At 36.7% G+C, this 12,659-nt stretch overlaps 1 protein-coding gene across 1 annotated transcript in view; it reads right to left on the bottom strand.

The window, feature by feature from the left end:
- The window catches only part of Slc38a11 (solute carrier family 38 member 11), a 53,959-nt gene that overhangs the window by 35,188 nt on the left and 6,112 nt on the right, over positions 1 to 12,659 (bottom strand). Inside the window, exons 4-7 of the mRNA XM_004629972.2 lie at positions 9,590 to 9,724; positions 8,578 to 8,643; positions 6,955 to 7,061; positions 5,059 to 5,138 (exon numbers count right to left, since the gene is read on the bottom strand). Of these exons, the coding sequence (XP_004630029.2) occupies positions 5,059 to 5,138; positions 6,955 to 7,061; positions 8,578 to 8,643; positions 9,590 to 9,724 (388 nt within the window). The remainder of the gene's footprint in view (positions 1 to 5,058; positions 5,139 to 6,954; positions 7,062 to 8,577; positions 8,644 to 9,589; positions 9,725 to 12,659) is intronic.

Raw genomic sequence — 12,659 nt, 5'->3', positions numbered from 1 at the left:
CAGGCCCTTGTGCTTGCCAGGGAAGTGCTTATTCCACTGAGCCATCTCCCGGGCCCCCCTCTTATTTCTTTTAGGAAAAAAATAGAAGAGCTGTGCTACCACATTTTTATGCTTTCAGACTTTCTGGAAAGCAATTAAATTGCTTTGCCACCTCAGTTTTTAGAAAGCAAAAGGTTAGAAAATACAATAAAACTGAACATAATTTTCAGAAAGAACCGAAAGTCACTGGACTGTGAGATATTTGAAATCACACACAAAAAGAGCAGAACTTATGGCCCTCTGAGTTATGGAAAAGGAAATTGAATTGTGTTTTATTTTTAAAACACAACTACTAAAGAGGTGTTTCCATAGTAACCAGGTCAATACCAATAGACATTACAGGCCTTCCTGTTTTCTGATAGTGGGTTTAAAGATCTTTTCAAATACCATTTTGAAAGCCCTATGAAAAACTATAGCTTTTTTGATCATTCATCTGAACCCAAAATGAAGGAAACCACACCTAGCATATTGAATTTCTCATGTTTTATGGATTATATGCGTTCTTTGCTGTCACATTTCCAGAAAAGATCTTTCTTGATAGATATGGCAATCGCTGAACATGAGACTTGATTAGTCTGACTGTAAATAGAGACAAACAGAAGTTCTTTGCAGCAGAATTCAAACAGAAATCAAAAGTGGTGCGGTATTAAAAAAACACACTTCGTCAAAGTTTAAAGTTTAAATATTGAAAGTGTTAAGTAAATAATCCCTGTTTTTAGAAAAATTTCAGAGGCTCAGATCAGATCTTACATCACTATGACAGAAAGTGGTAGGCTACGTTTTATTTACAACCAAAATAGTTGGCTCTTCTGTTGCAAAATCAGGCCATTTAGCTTGACCCTGGAGTCGGAGCTCCTACCCACTTCCTCTGTGTCAAGCGTTACTGCCCTCCTGGTTGTCATCTGTGTGGCTTTATCTTGTCTAGTATACTGTGAACCTCTTGAGAGAAAAAGAATCTTTTATTTCTCTTTGTATTCATGCTTGTACATGACATTCTGTACATAAAAATATAGGGCATAAGTGAAGAATGAATCGTGAAAAGTAACTGCACAATAGTGCCCAAGCCGACACAGAATCTCTGGTTCAACTTTGGACTCAGCATGTCAGCTGATGGACCTTCATGATCCCAATATCTTTTTTTTTCAGATCCTGTTCAAAGACTCATCAATTGCTGAATAATGAATCCAATTGCCTGGCCCTTAAATCAATTCTGTCAGAACCTCTGCAAGTGGAGCCCTGGAGTCAACATTTTTTCAAGGTATTCAAGTTATTCTAACGTGAAACCAGAGTTGGAGATCACCATGTTACACTGTTTTCCTGGGACACAGATGAGGCCTGATTTTTGGATTTAGCTATTTTTTCCCCCTATCAATATTTTCTCATGGTACTATATATACCAATAGAAGACCTTTTAAAGAAAACATGACAATTTCTTTCTTAAAATTATTTTTTATAATAAAAGTCTTCAATTAAAAGTATGATCTCCTATGCTTTTAATTGTAGTCCATATTATCATTTGTTTTCTATTTAATGTACTTATTAACTTTTTGTTGCTATAAATTTTCTTTTGAAAATCAAAGCTGCATGATACAATAGATAATGAATAAATATCAGAATTGAAAATACACTTTTATAAACCTGGTGTGGTAGCACTGCCTAGCAATCCCAGCACTCAGAAGGCCGAGGCAGGAGGATTGCTGTGAGTTTGAGGTCAGCCTGGGCTACACCGTGAGTCCAAGTCCAGCCTAAAACCCAAAACAAGCAAACAGAAAATCCCTAAAACTTAAATAACAACTAAACTCTATATCTATATCTATATCTACATCATCTATATCTATATCCATATCTTTACCTCTATCTATAAATGATTTTATAAATAAATTGTGGGAAAAGTTCCTTGATCTGGACCTACCATTAAACAATCCCCCTTTTCTTGGGCATTGTCTCTGCTCCCATTTTCATGCTTGTACTTTGTGCTTATCACACTCATCCTTGGTCATTTCTTTTTATTTTTTTAAAAATAAACTCCTTCTCCATAATTGGGAACAACTTTCCCAGTGTTGTGGAATGTGTCTAGATAGCCTCTGGAAGCCTCGCGTGCTCAGAGGTGGAGCTTTACAGAGGCGGCTGGATCCAGGGCGTGTAAATGTGGATCCAGGGTGTCACACTGGAATTAAGGCTGTGCAGTACTAGATTAGTTCACTAACTGCTTTCTCATAGTTCTGCGTGTGGGTAGTGGCAAGGCCCACCCTGGTTGTGGGTGTCACTACCCAAAAGGCTTATAGCCCGGATGGGATAAAAGGGAAAGGGAGGCTCACTGCTGCTGCTTCTCTTTGCTGCTTCCTGCCTGCTTAGCCATGGACTATTTCTCCTCTGTGACGTACCTCTGCTAGTCTACCCTGCTGTGGAGCCAGTCTGCTATGGACTGAAGCCTCTACAATGTGTGATCTGAAATAAACCTTTCCTCCTTTAACTTGTGCGTGTCAGCAGTGAGGAATTCTCCAAGACAAATGGGTCCTGATTTATGCTTCTCTCTGCTCTTCTTCTGTCAGGGTGCAGAACAACTGCAAACAATAGGTGCTCACCAAGTGTCCACTGAACGGCCATGTGGAAGCAGGCCAAGTGTATTTCAAAGCCTCTAACTCTGGAGACAGAACAGTCTCCCTCTAACGCACATATTAAAGCTCTAACTCTCGGAGTAATGGTATTTAGAGAAGTAGCCTCTGGGAGGTAATTAGGTTTGATGAGGTCTTGAGCCTGGGCCCTAATGATGGGGTTAGTGCCCCAAGCAGCAGCAATGACAGGGATCTTGCTGTCTCTCCGATGTGAAGACACAGCAGGAAGCTGTCTTCTCAAATCTAGGAGCGGTGTCCTTGCCAGAACCCAAACACCTTGGCACCTGGATCTTTGATTTCTAACTTCCAGAACTAGGAGAAAATAATCTCTGCTTTAACCACTTGATCTGGTGGTGGTGTGAACTGTGAATCAGGATGAAGTGATGTAAAGAAAAAATTAATGTAAACATGACAGATGTTTCTGTGTTCTTCTATTTTAATCTTCTAACAATAAGAATTCACTCTAAAAACCAAAGCTATCAGAAAGGCAATTGGACTATTTCATACTTTCTTCTAAATAAATGAGTTTTTAAAATATTTTCTTGATAAGCAAAAAAAGGTATCATAAGTATATACTATTGAGTAATTTTGGACAGCAACTCATAAGCAATAAGAAAACAAATTATTTTTGTGAACTGAATTATCAACTAGAGCTGTTAACCAGGTTTCCTTTGTGATCTTTTCTAGTAGCTGTTGCTCAATGAAAATCCATTGCTTAAGACATCATGCCTTAGATTAATCTTACTATGGGTTGTCTGATATAAATTCTTTGGAATGTATGAGGTATGTGGTTGAAAATATGGTGAATCCTTAACTTTTTAAAAATTGTCATATAGCTCCTTTAAAATGCTCCTTCCCTGAAGACACCCTTATCCCACTGTCTTTGCCACTTTCAGCCTGGAAGTCCTCTCTGTGAGTGTCTTCAGTTTTACCATCATGACTGTCTTATGCCCTGAAGCAGTTAGAAAGATTTAGCTGTCACGGTCATTCTGACGATGGGGAAGAGCCTGTGTTACAGGGTGGCAGATCTGGCTAAGTCAAGTGAATAAGGATCCACCATAATGTTTTCAGGCCTCCTTTGCTGTTAGAAAACCACCTACTAGAATAGCATTCAGAAAGTTGCAGGAACAAAGGGATAACTGTAGTTAACATGAGGGGAAACAGTTTGAGGAAGATTAAATGGATATGTCTTTTATTATAATAAAATTTTAAATTTAAAAAATAACTATTTTATTACATCTTATTTATTTATTTAATATTATTCATCATGTTCAGCCTGGATTACAGAACAAATTCAAAATTATGTACTTTGCAAATCCAACTCTGTTTAAAGCCAATTTAAATTGATTTTATTGCATTCTGTTCTTGGGACTATGAATATAGGCTATCTGGTTTTCTTACCTGGTACGCTTACTATACAACTGCAGTTTAGATTAACAGTGCATATACTTCTAAATTGCAAGGATGATTGATAGTTTTAAAAAATGAGGAAACAATACCAAGTTGCCAACATTTTTACTTGGTTAAATAATAACATTAAAAATCACCAGCACTGGCAACTATCAGTGTTATAAACAATAGAACAGCTACGGTCTGAGCTGGGTGGTGAGAACCTGTACCAAATAAATAAACGATTAGAAAAACAAAATAATTAGGGCCAGGCAAATAGCTCAACAGATTAAAGTGCCTGCAAGCAGGCGCAGGGGCTGGGGGCTTGATCCCCAGGCCTGCCATGCCGGCTCTGCCCCCGGGGCGAGCTGAGATGGCAATTGAGACTGGGTGTGGTGGCCCCACCTGTAATCCCAGCTCTTGGGAGGCTGTGCATAGGGGGATCACAACGAGTCTGATCTAGTAGAGAGACCTTGAACACCCTGTAGACGCTTCCCTAAGATACAAAAAAACCCAACCAACCAACCAAACAAAAAACAAAAAAACCCAAATAATTAAAGAATACAACATTAGAAGAGAAAAAAGGGCAGTTTTTCAAAGTGACTAACATTAATTTAATGGAGAAAAAAACCACACCACGTTCTTTGCCCTTCTCATTTCAGCTTAGAGACCCATGAAACTGTTAGAAATATACCCATCTCCTCCTCACTCCTGTTTCCCACTATTCAAAATCTCTTCCTCATCCTAATGCTTAAGGATGACTTGTAAAATGTTAACTAAACTTAATTTTATTCCATTAATCTTTTGAGGTACAGCTGAAAAATACGTGTTTATTTATATATAATTATCTTCTCCTAGTTTTCGAATACTGAAGAGAAGTGTTTCTGGTTATTTATATTTCCAAATTTTCTTTACAGTTCTCATTGCTTTATACACCTGCATTTATAACATGTCATGTATATATCTACATGAAAGCTACAAATTAAAGATCAACAAGCGTAACAACAAAACTTACACATGAGGACTCAGTGAAATTACCCTTGTTATTACAATTCCGAGGATCAGAGTTGTTAAGACGGTAGAGATAAAGGAGATCTGCGAAAGAAAATATATTACAGGCTTAGAATGTGTTATTTTATGTAAAATATTATGCATTTTTCTTTTTCACTTGAATAAACTAATGCACAATTTTTAATCCAATTCTTTCATAGTTTATATTCCTATAAACTGGTGTGGCTAATCCTAGGCACCTAACTTCTAGACCACAGCCACACTTCCTCCACAGGTGAGCAAGTATCAGATATGACTGTTGCTGTGATTTTGTAATAAAGCTTTCAATATTTTTGTGGCTTCCTGCATAAAATATGAAACTGAAACTTTTAATCTGTAAATATAAAATGAAATTATGTTTTCCTCATTCTTTGGGCTTTAAATGATTTGTACTTTTAAAAAATTTATAATTGGTCTTCTGCTTCTATCTTTATCTGGCCCTTTCTTGTCTAGCACAACACATACAGCACCGTCTCCGTGTTTTGATGCCTTGCATTGTTTTCTCTGCTTTTTAGGTTTGTTGCTTATTTATTTTTACCTAGTGGCTGCGCCCTCTGACCTGTGCTTCTGCTTCTCTGTCGTGACTATTTTGAAGGGCTCGAACCGAAACTTTAGTGTGTGTGTATGTGCTCCTTGCATTCAGTACAGTAGCTTTGTGTTTTCAGTCTTAATTTTTAAATGACTCAGCACATTTTATTCTCTCTCAGATAAGCATTTCTCTGATAAGCAAGAACCTCAAATTGATTTTACTTCATGTGATGATCCTTAATTTTGCTTTATAAATTGCTTATTTTTAATTAGAAAGCGGTTCCTATTTAGCTGAGTCTGTGGCTCTTGTGAGGAACAGACAGATTCAATGACACACCCACGATCAGATAGCTAGAAGGTGACAGAGAAGGAATTCGGGGAAGCAGAAGCCTACCTCCAGCTCAAGGCTCCTCATTGCTTTGCCTGGTAGGAGACATAGGTTGGTAAGCATCTCAACAGGCCACCTCAAGTTTTTTTTTTTTGTATTTTACGGAAGGATCTACAGGGTGTTCAGGGTCTCACTACTAGATTGGACTCACAGTGATCCTCCTGTTTACAGCCTCCCAAGAGCTGGGATTACAGGCATGTGTCACCACACCCAGTCTCAATCGCAGAGTCAGCAAGCCCCAGGGGCGGGGCCAGCATGGCCTCAAGAAGTATTTAGTTCAGGGATCAATATGGTAAGTATTAGTAGCTTGCTTTTTCCTGAACACATTGATTCTGCATTTAGAAAGTGATATTTATAAATACATTGAGCATGTAAAATGAAACACAGTTCAATAGATCAGATAATTCACATACTCGGGGGAAACTACCCGCTTGGGCCCCCTCCTGTCCCTCTTTTAGACAGGAGCTTTCTTTCCCTCAATAAATATATTGTGCTCATAAAAAATAATAACTCACACACTCCTTGATCCGCTCTTGTTTATGATCGAATGACTACTAGTGACGACAAGTGTGATGGTCAGAATATTCTTGAATGTTGTTAAAGCTACACACCAAAATGAAATATTTTCCAAAATGGAAAGCTGCTTCAAGTATAGACCTTTGTACTGTCTAAATTTAAAGCTGTGCCAGTTAATATCAGTTAGGCTATTTTGAAAAATGAAGAAGTGCATGTTCAGTTCACTTTCATCCATTTTTTTAATCAGTTCCCCAAAGCAAGTTAATTAAAAGCAAGTTAATAATTCAACCACAGTTTACTGTAACACAATCGTAAGTCAAAGAAACTAAAAATAAACATTGTAATTAAGAATTTTTCCAAGTGGATTGTGGATGAACAAAATGAATGCAGGTAACAATGTTCATTTCTACACCAATTTAGAATAATTACCTTCCCAAGCTTGGCCACATCTCGGTACAAGGACAAAGGCAGAGTGCAGCTAACGGTGGCCAGCACAATAATGAAATGTCGACCAATGAACACATTTTCAGGATCAACTAAAACATAACAAGTATTGTTTAGTATTTATAGGTATAAGTAGCACATTGATGACATGACTAAATCATCAAGCTTTAATTTTTAACAAAAGACAAGCAATGTAAAATGTACTGAAGTGACAATGACTTTGAGTTAATAAACTCCATAAAAATAATGTAAGATTAGAAACAAATCACAAAAATGTAAATATAAAATAGCCTAAGGATACATCTATACTTAAGTAATGCTATAACATTTTGCATTCATATTCTAACAGATTTCCAATTACTTTCTTTGATTCTATTCTTCATAGAAAACTGGTTTGTTCTTTCTGCATTATTCTAACAATGGTATTGTGAAAAGCTGAATAGTTAGTGAGGCCATGGTGCATGTTGAAAAGATCTGATTGAGAACGTTCACAGAAATTTTTGTAGTCAACCCACAATGAATATAACACAAATGTCTCTTAATTGGGGATAAAATTCCGGTTTTGTACATCCATAAAATGGAATGATCAACAACTAAACACAGATGCACACACAAACATAAATGCAAACTACGAACACACTCTCAGACATAAGCAAATGTCAAGCACACCTTGCCAAGGGAAAGGAGTCAGACTCAAAAAGCTATATCCTGTACCACACTATTTGCATGTCTTCTAGAGAAAGCAGAGGGCGGGGAGATGGCTCAATGGAATAAGCGCTTCCCTGGCAAGCGCAAGGGTGTGAGTTCAATCCCCAGTTCTACAAAAAAAAAAAAAAAAAAAAAGAAAGCAGAACTACTGCTGGGAGAGAAATCAAATCAGTGCCACCAAAGGACACAGATGAGGGAGTATTTCTTTTTTTATCAAGTGGTATTGGGACAGCTTTGGAGAATGATGAAATTGCTGTGTATTTTGACTGCAGCTGTGCTAATATGACTATATACATTTGTCAGAAATCACAGAAACTACACTAAAGAAAGGTTAATTTCTTGCAGTAAGTTATAGCTTAGTACAAATAAGACCACAAAGAGCTCGCTTATTTAAGAAACTATACAGTATAAGTAGGATATAAAAACATGTTTCTATAGAGAGTGATATGAAGCATAAGGAATTTAAAATGTAAAGTATTATAACTGTGTGGATAATAATGTTTTAGTCAGCTAAATAAAAACTAAACTATATATAAAAGTAGGCCAATACTTCAGGATCAGCATTGATCATGTTAGCATCTGAAATAATCCAAGGCCTCCACTTTCAAATATTTTTCTTTTTTTTTTTTTTAAATCTATTTATTTATTTATTTGTTTGTGTGTGTGTGTGTGGCCAGCTCAGCCCACCAGGGGGCGGGGCTGGCTGGCATGTGGTGCTGGGGGATTGAACCATGGTCCCCGTGTTTTGTTTAGCTTAGCTTGTTCTAAGTAGGTGCTTTAGACCACCGAGCCATCTCACCAGCCCCTCAAATATTTTTCTTATGAGTTATTATGAACTACATTAATGATAGGTAACTATATTATGTATTCAAATCTTCAAAAGTCTTATTTTTAACTTACCTCCTGGGATTCTTTGAAAAACTTTGCTCAAAGTATCTCCAGCTATTATGTTATAACTTATCATAGCTAAAAACATAATTAAAACAAATCATTAATAAGCATCACATAGTTTGAGTATTTTGAGTATAATTAGATATAACTTTCCAAATATTGGCATAGTCATACTACTTTTAAATATATATTATGATAACCAATATGTACAACTTTAAAAATAATTATACAACAGATTCATGGTAGGATACTGATTTATATTACAAAAGGATTTCACTTTGCATATTAATTTATCCCAGAATACCTTTAAATAGTTTTGATAGCCATTCAAAGTGCAATTAAAGTTCAATTTCAAAATTGAACTCAGGCACTACTTAAAAGTGAGGAATGCTAATAGCAAGTTTTAAGGTACTGAGGTAACTCCTTAGTAGAAAACCTAAGGCTTTGGGGAGAAATATAGTCTTAGCTGGCTGTGAAAAATATGGAAGTAGTTGTACAGTAACTTCTATAACACTGATTGAAATGACGTCAATTTGGTCACTGGCTTAAATTAACATTTTATTTATTTAAGAAGAGTGAGGTAACATATTCACTATTATGGTGATGCTTTAAATAGTAAGTTATCTTAGTGCGTGGCTTTTGCAAATTGTTAGGTTTTCTTTAAAAATTGTCATGTTTATTGAGCCCTAGTAGACGGTTTCATCTCTCACTCACTTTCAGTCCCAGATCATTTTGTGTGTCTTTTTTTTTGTTTTGGTTTTATTTTGTTTTGATTTTCAGATTTTTTTTTTGCCAGAAGGAAAACCTAAACATTTAACTGTTCAAAATGACCTTCATTTTATTTCAGAAAATAGATCAGAAGAAAAAAAATTGTTAATAATGGTTATATATCTTTAATTTGGGAAATATTGCATCTGCTAACTTTTTTCTTGAATGATTCTTAACTGAACAAACTTTTTTTGCAGAAATGGCTGTATATTAATTCACATCATTAAGACCTTTATTTCAGCAGTCATCTTACCTATAAAAGGGTACAAGAACTGCAGAACTGAGAGCAAGAGATAGCCTGTGAACCCGAAGGCTTTGCTAACCAATGACTGGTAGGTGTCTGTTCCAGAGAGGGCCCCTCCTTTTATCAATAGAACAAGAGAAAAGTCTATGGTAAAAACAAAAATTAGACAGAGGTCAGAAAACATTTAAAGCAAAGGGTTTTCACTTAACTATCATGGAGAAAAGGGAAATTTTAAAGAAGAGTCTATTGCATAATTTTTCTTATATGAAAAGCTCATAGTATAATAATTTAAAGAGCAGAATAAACGACAGAGGGTAGGGAGACCTTGCACAGATGGGATGGGATTGAGGATGGGAGGGAGAAGCGCGGAAGGTCAGGGAAAGGCAAATGGAGAGCGCCCAGGTGCAGCGTGTGCACCTATAGCTCCCAAGACAAAGCATTTATTATGCAGTGCAGACATGTGCTAATAAAAAAAAAATTCCAACACGAACAAATAAGAGAGATGTCCTATTTTTTAAAAGATGAATTTAACGATAAGGTTCTACTATAAGAAGATTCACTTTTTTTTTTCCCATAAAGTATCACTTCGCCTGAAGCTGTAGCATTTTCAGCATGTGTCTGTCAGCGGGGAGGCAATACGCTGCCATAACCAGGCGACAACGTGGGCAGAATGAGAAGGGGCACAATGCCGAGGTACTAAGTCCTGTTTTAATTTCCTAACCCAACAGCGCAACCACTGATGACAGAATGTGGCTGGACTGTCCAGGAGACGTGATGTAAGCAATCAAATACTTCATAGGTGTTAGAAGTGGGCAGGCTGAGAATGAAAAACGCTGTCAACATTTTAAAAAACAGTAGGTTTAGGAGGTTCATAGGGGTCAGAGAGATAGCTCAGTAGAATAAGTGCCTGCCTGGCAAGCACAAGGTCCTAAATTCAATCCCTGGTACCAAAAAAAAAAAAAAAAAAAAAAAAAAGGACATTCTGATTTTTTTTTTGTAAGAAAATTAAGTGAGCATAATTTCATTGCTATTATGCTTATGAGAATCCACTAAGAAATTTTCTTGAAATTTATAATTTAGATAATACTGTTTCAATTTTAGAATTAAATTTGAATGTATAAATATATGGACATCAGATGATTAAAAGTTAATTTCAGGGATGGCCAGATAGCTGAGCAGACTCAAGTGCCTGCTTATGCAGATGTATCAACTGGGGTTTGATCCTCTGTGTGCTGTGCCAGCCCAGCCCCTGGGACATGCTGAGATGACGACTGAGACTGGGTGTGGTGGCTCCCGTCTGCAATCCCAGTGCTTGGGAGGCTGAAAATAAGAGGATCACTACAAGTCCCATCTGTGTAGTGAGACCCTGGGGACCCTGTACTAAATACCAAAAAAAAAAAAAAAAAGTTCATTTCTTTCTTTTTTATCTCAGTGCTTTTTCACTGAAAGACATTGTGGCTGTATTGAGTACAAAAATATGCATAGGGCGTGGTTTTTGTTTTTTAAAATTTCTATCAGTTTTCTATCATAGTGATTTCTTTTTCATTCTTTAGGTAACTTGGAAATGCATTGCAACACAGAGGAGAAAATACAGTGTTTAAGATTTGCAAGGCTTCCTTCCTACAGCAATGAAACTTCTCTCCACTAAGTTCATCAGTGATCTCCAAGGTGATTATGCGATTACTTTATAAGCCTTGTATTGTTTGTTTCAGACCTAGTTGCCATTTCCCTTTCACTTTTCCCTCAGTCTTTGTGATGTTGTGTTCAGTGGGTGTCCTCTGAAGGACTGACTGGCTTTTACTAGTTTACACTGGTTTATACTGAAAGTTTTGGTTATTTTCTCACTCTCAGAATGTCCTACAGTGACCTCATCACCAATATGGTTACATTATTCATATAGATGTTAGCAGCACTTCAACTCATGTCTTCAGGTGAGCCCTTTAAAAACACCAGACTTTTACACCTAGCTACTTGGTACATATTTTTATTTTGGAGATCTCATAAGTACCAGATTTTTTTTTTTTTTTTTTCATTTTATGTACTTGATACAGGGTCTTCCTGTGCAGCTCGGACTCGCAGTGATCCTTCTGTTTTAAGTCTCTCCAGTGCTGGGATGATAGGCTTGTGCCACCATGCTGGGACTTGGTTGCTGGCTCAGTGTGCCCCTGGGGCGGGAGGACATGGTATGCGGGACTGGGGCATGTGTCAAAGCATGCGCTTAGTTGGCTGAGCTATCTAGTCAGCTCAAGCACCTAATTTTAAAATGTCCAAATTTTAATTTATGTATTTGTTCTGGAACTTGATTCTCCATCCATATTTCTCCAATTTGTGAATAATATTAATTGAAACTTGAGCATTGATCTAGATTTTTCAATGTTTATTGCTTTTTTATATTGTTCTGGTCCTTACATCCAATAAATATTATATCTCAAACACTGAAAAGTATCTCTTTGACTTGCTTTAAAGCAGAGCTTTTGGCTTTTTAATTTCTAGCCTGGATTGCTATAACAATATCCTCAGAGTTTTTTGCCCACCAGTCTTATCCTCTTCTAAGATAGTTTTGACATGCCCTACCTACAGAAATATTCTTATACTGGATCTGACCACAACCTGAATCTAACCACACCTTCTACTTAAAATCCTCCAAGGAAACCTACCAATGCTCTTTCATGGAAAGAAGAAATGTTTCTTATTATGTGATCCTTTCAGAGCCTTATCTATGAAGCAAAGCAATACACCAACCTTGAGGGGTTAGCTGTGTTTCAATATCTACCAAAATGCCTGATGCGTCACAGAAGATAAATAAATAATAGGTTGTGCTGTTTTTATTGTTTACAGGATGGAGGTGATGGGTGAAAAAATATCTATTGTATTTGGAATCAGACTATAGTGATAACAACCACAAACCACTAGCAAAATCTTTCACATTATTCCATTTTTGAGGTCTTTTATCATATGCTTTACCTATATTAACTAATTTAATGTTCAAAGTAACACTAAGTACATGCCATTATTCTTATTATTCTACAAATACAAGGAGTGGGGCACAGGAAGTTAATCAATTTCTTTTTTTTTTTTT

Source organism: Octodon degus, unplaced genomic scaffold (assembly GCF_000260255.1).
Source record: "Octodon degus isolate 3935 unplaced genomic scaffold, OctDeg1.0 scaffold00032, whole genome shotgun sequence".
Classification (NCBI taxonomy): domain Eukaryota; kingdom Metazoa; phylum Chordata; class Mammalia; order Rodentia; family Octodontidae; genus Octodon; species Octodon degus.
Note: the sequence above shows the minus strand (reverse complement) of the source record. Positions and strands in the feature narration are given on the sequence as shown.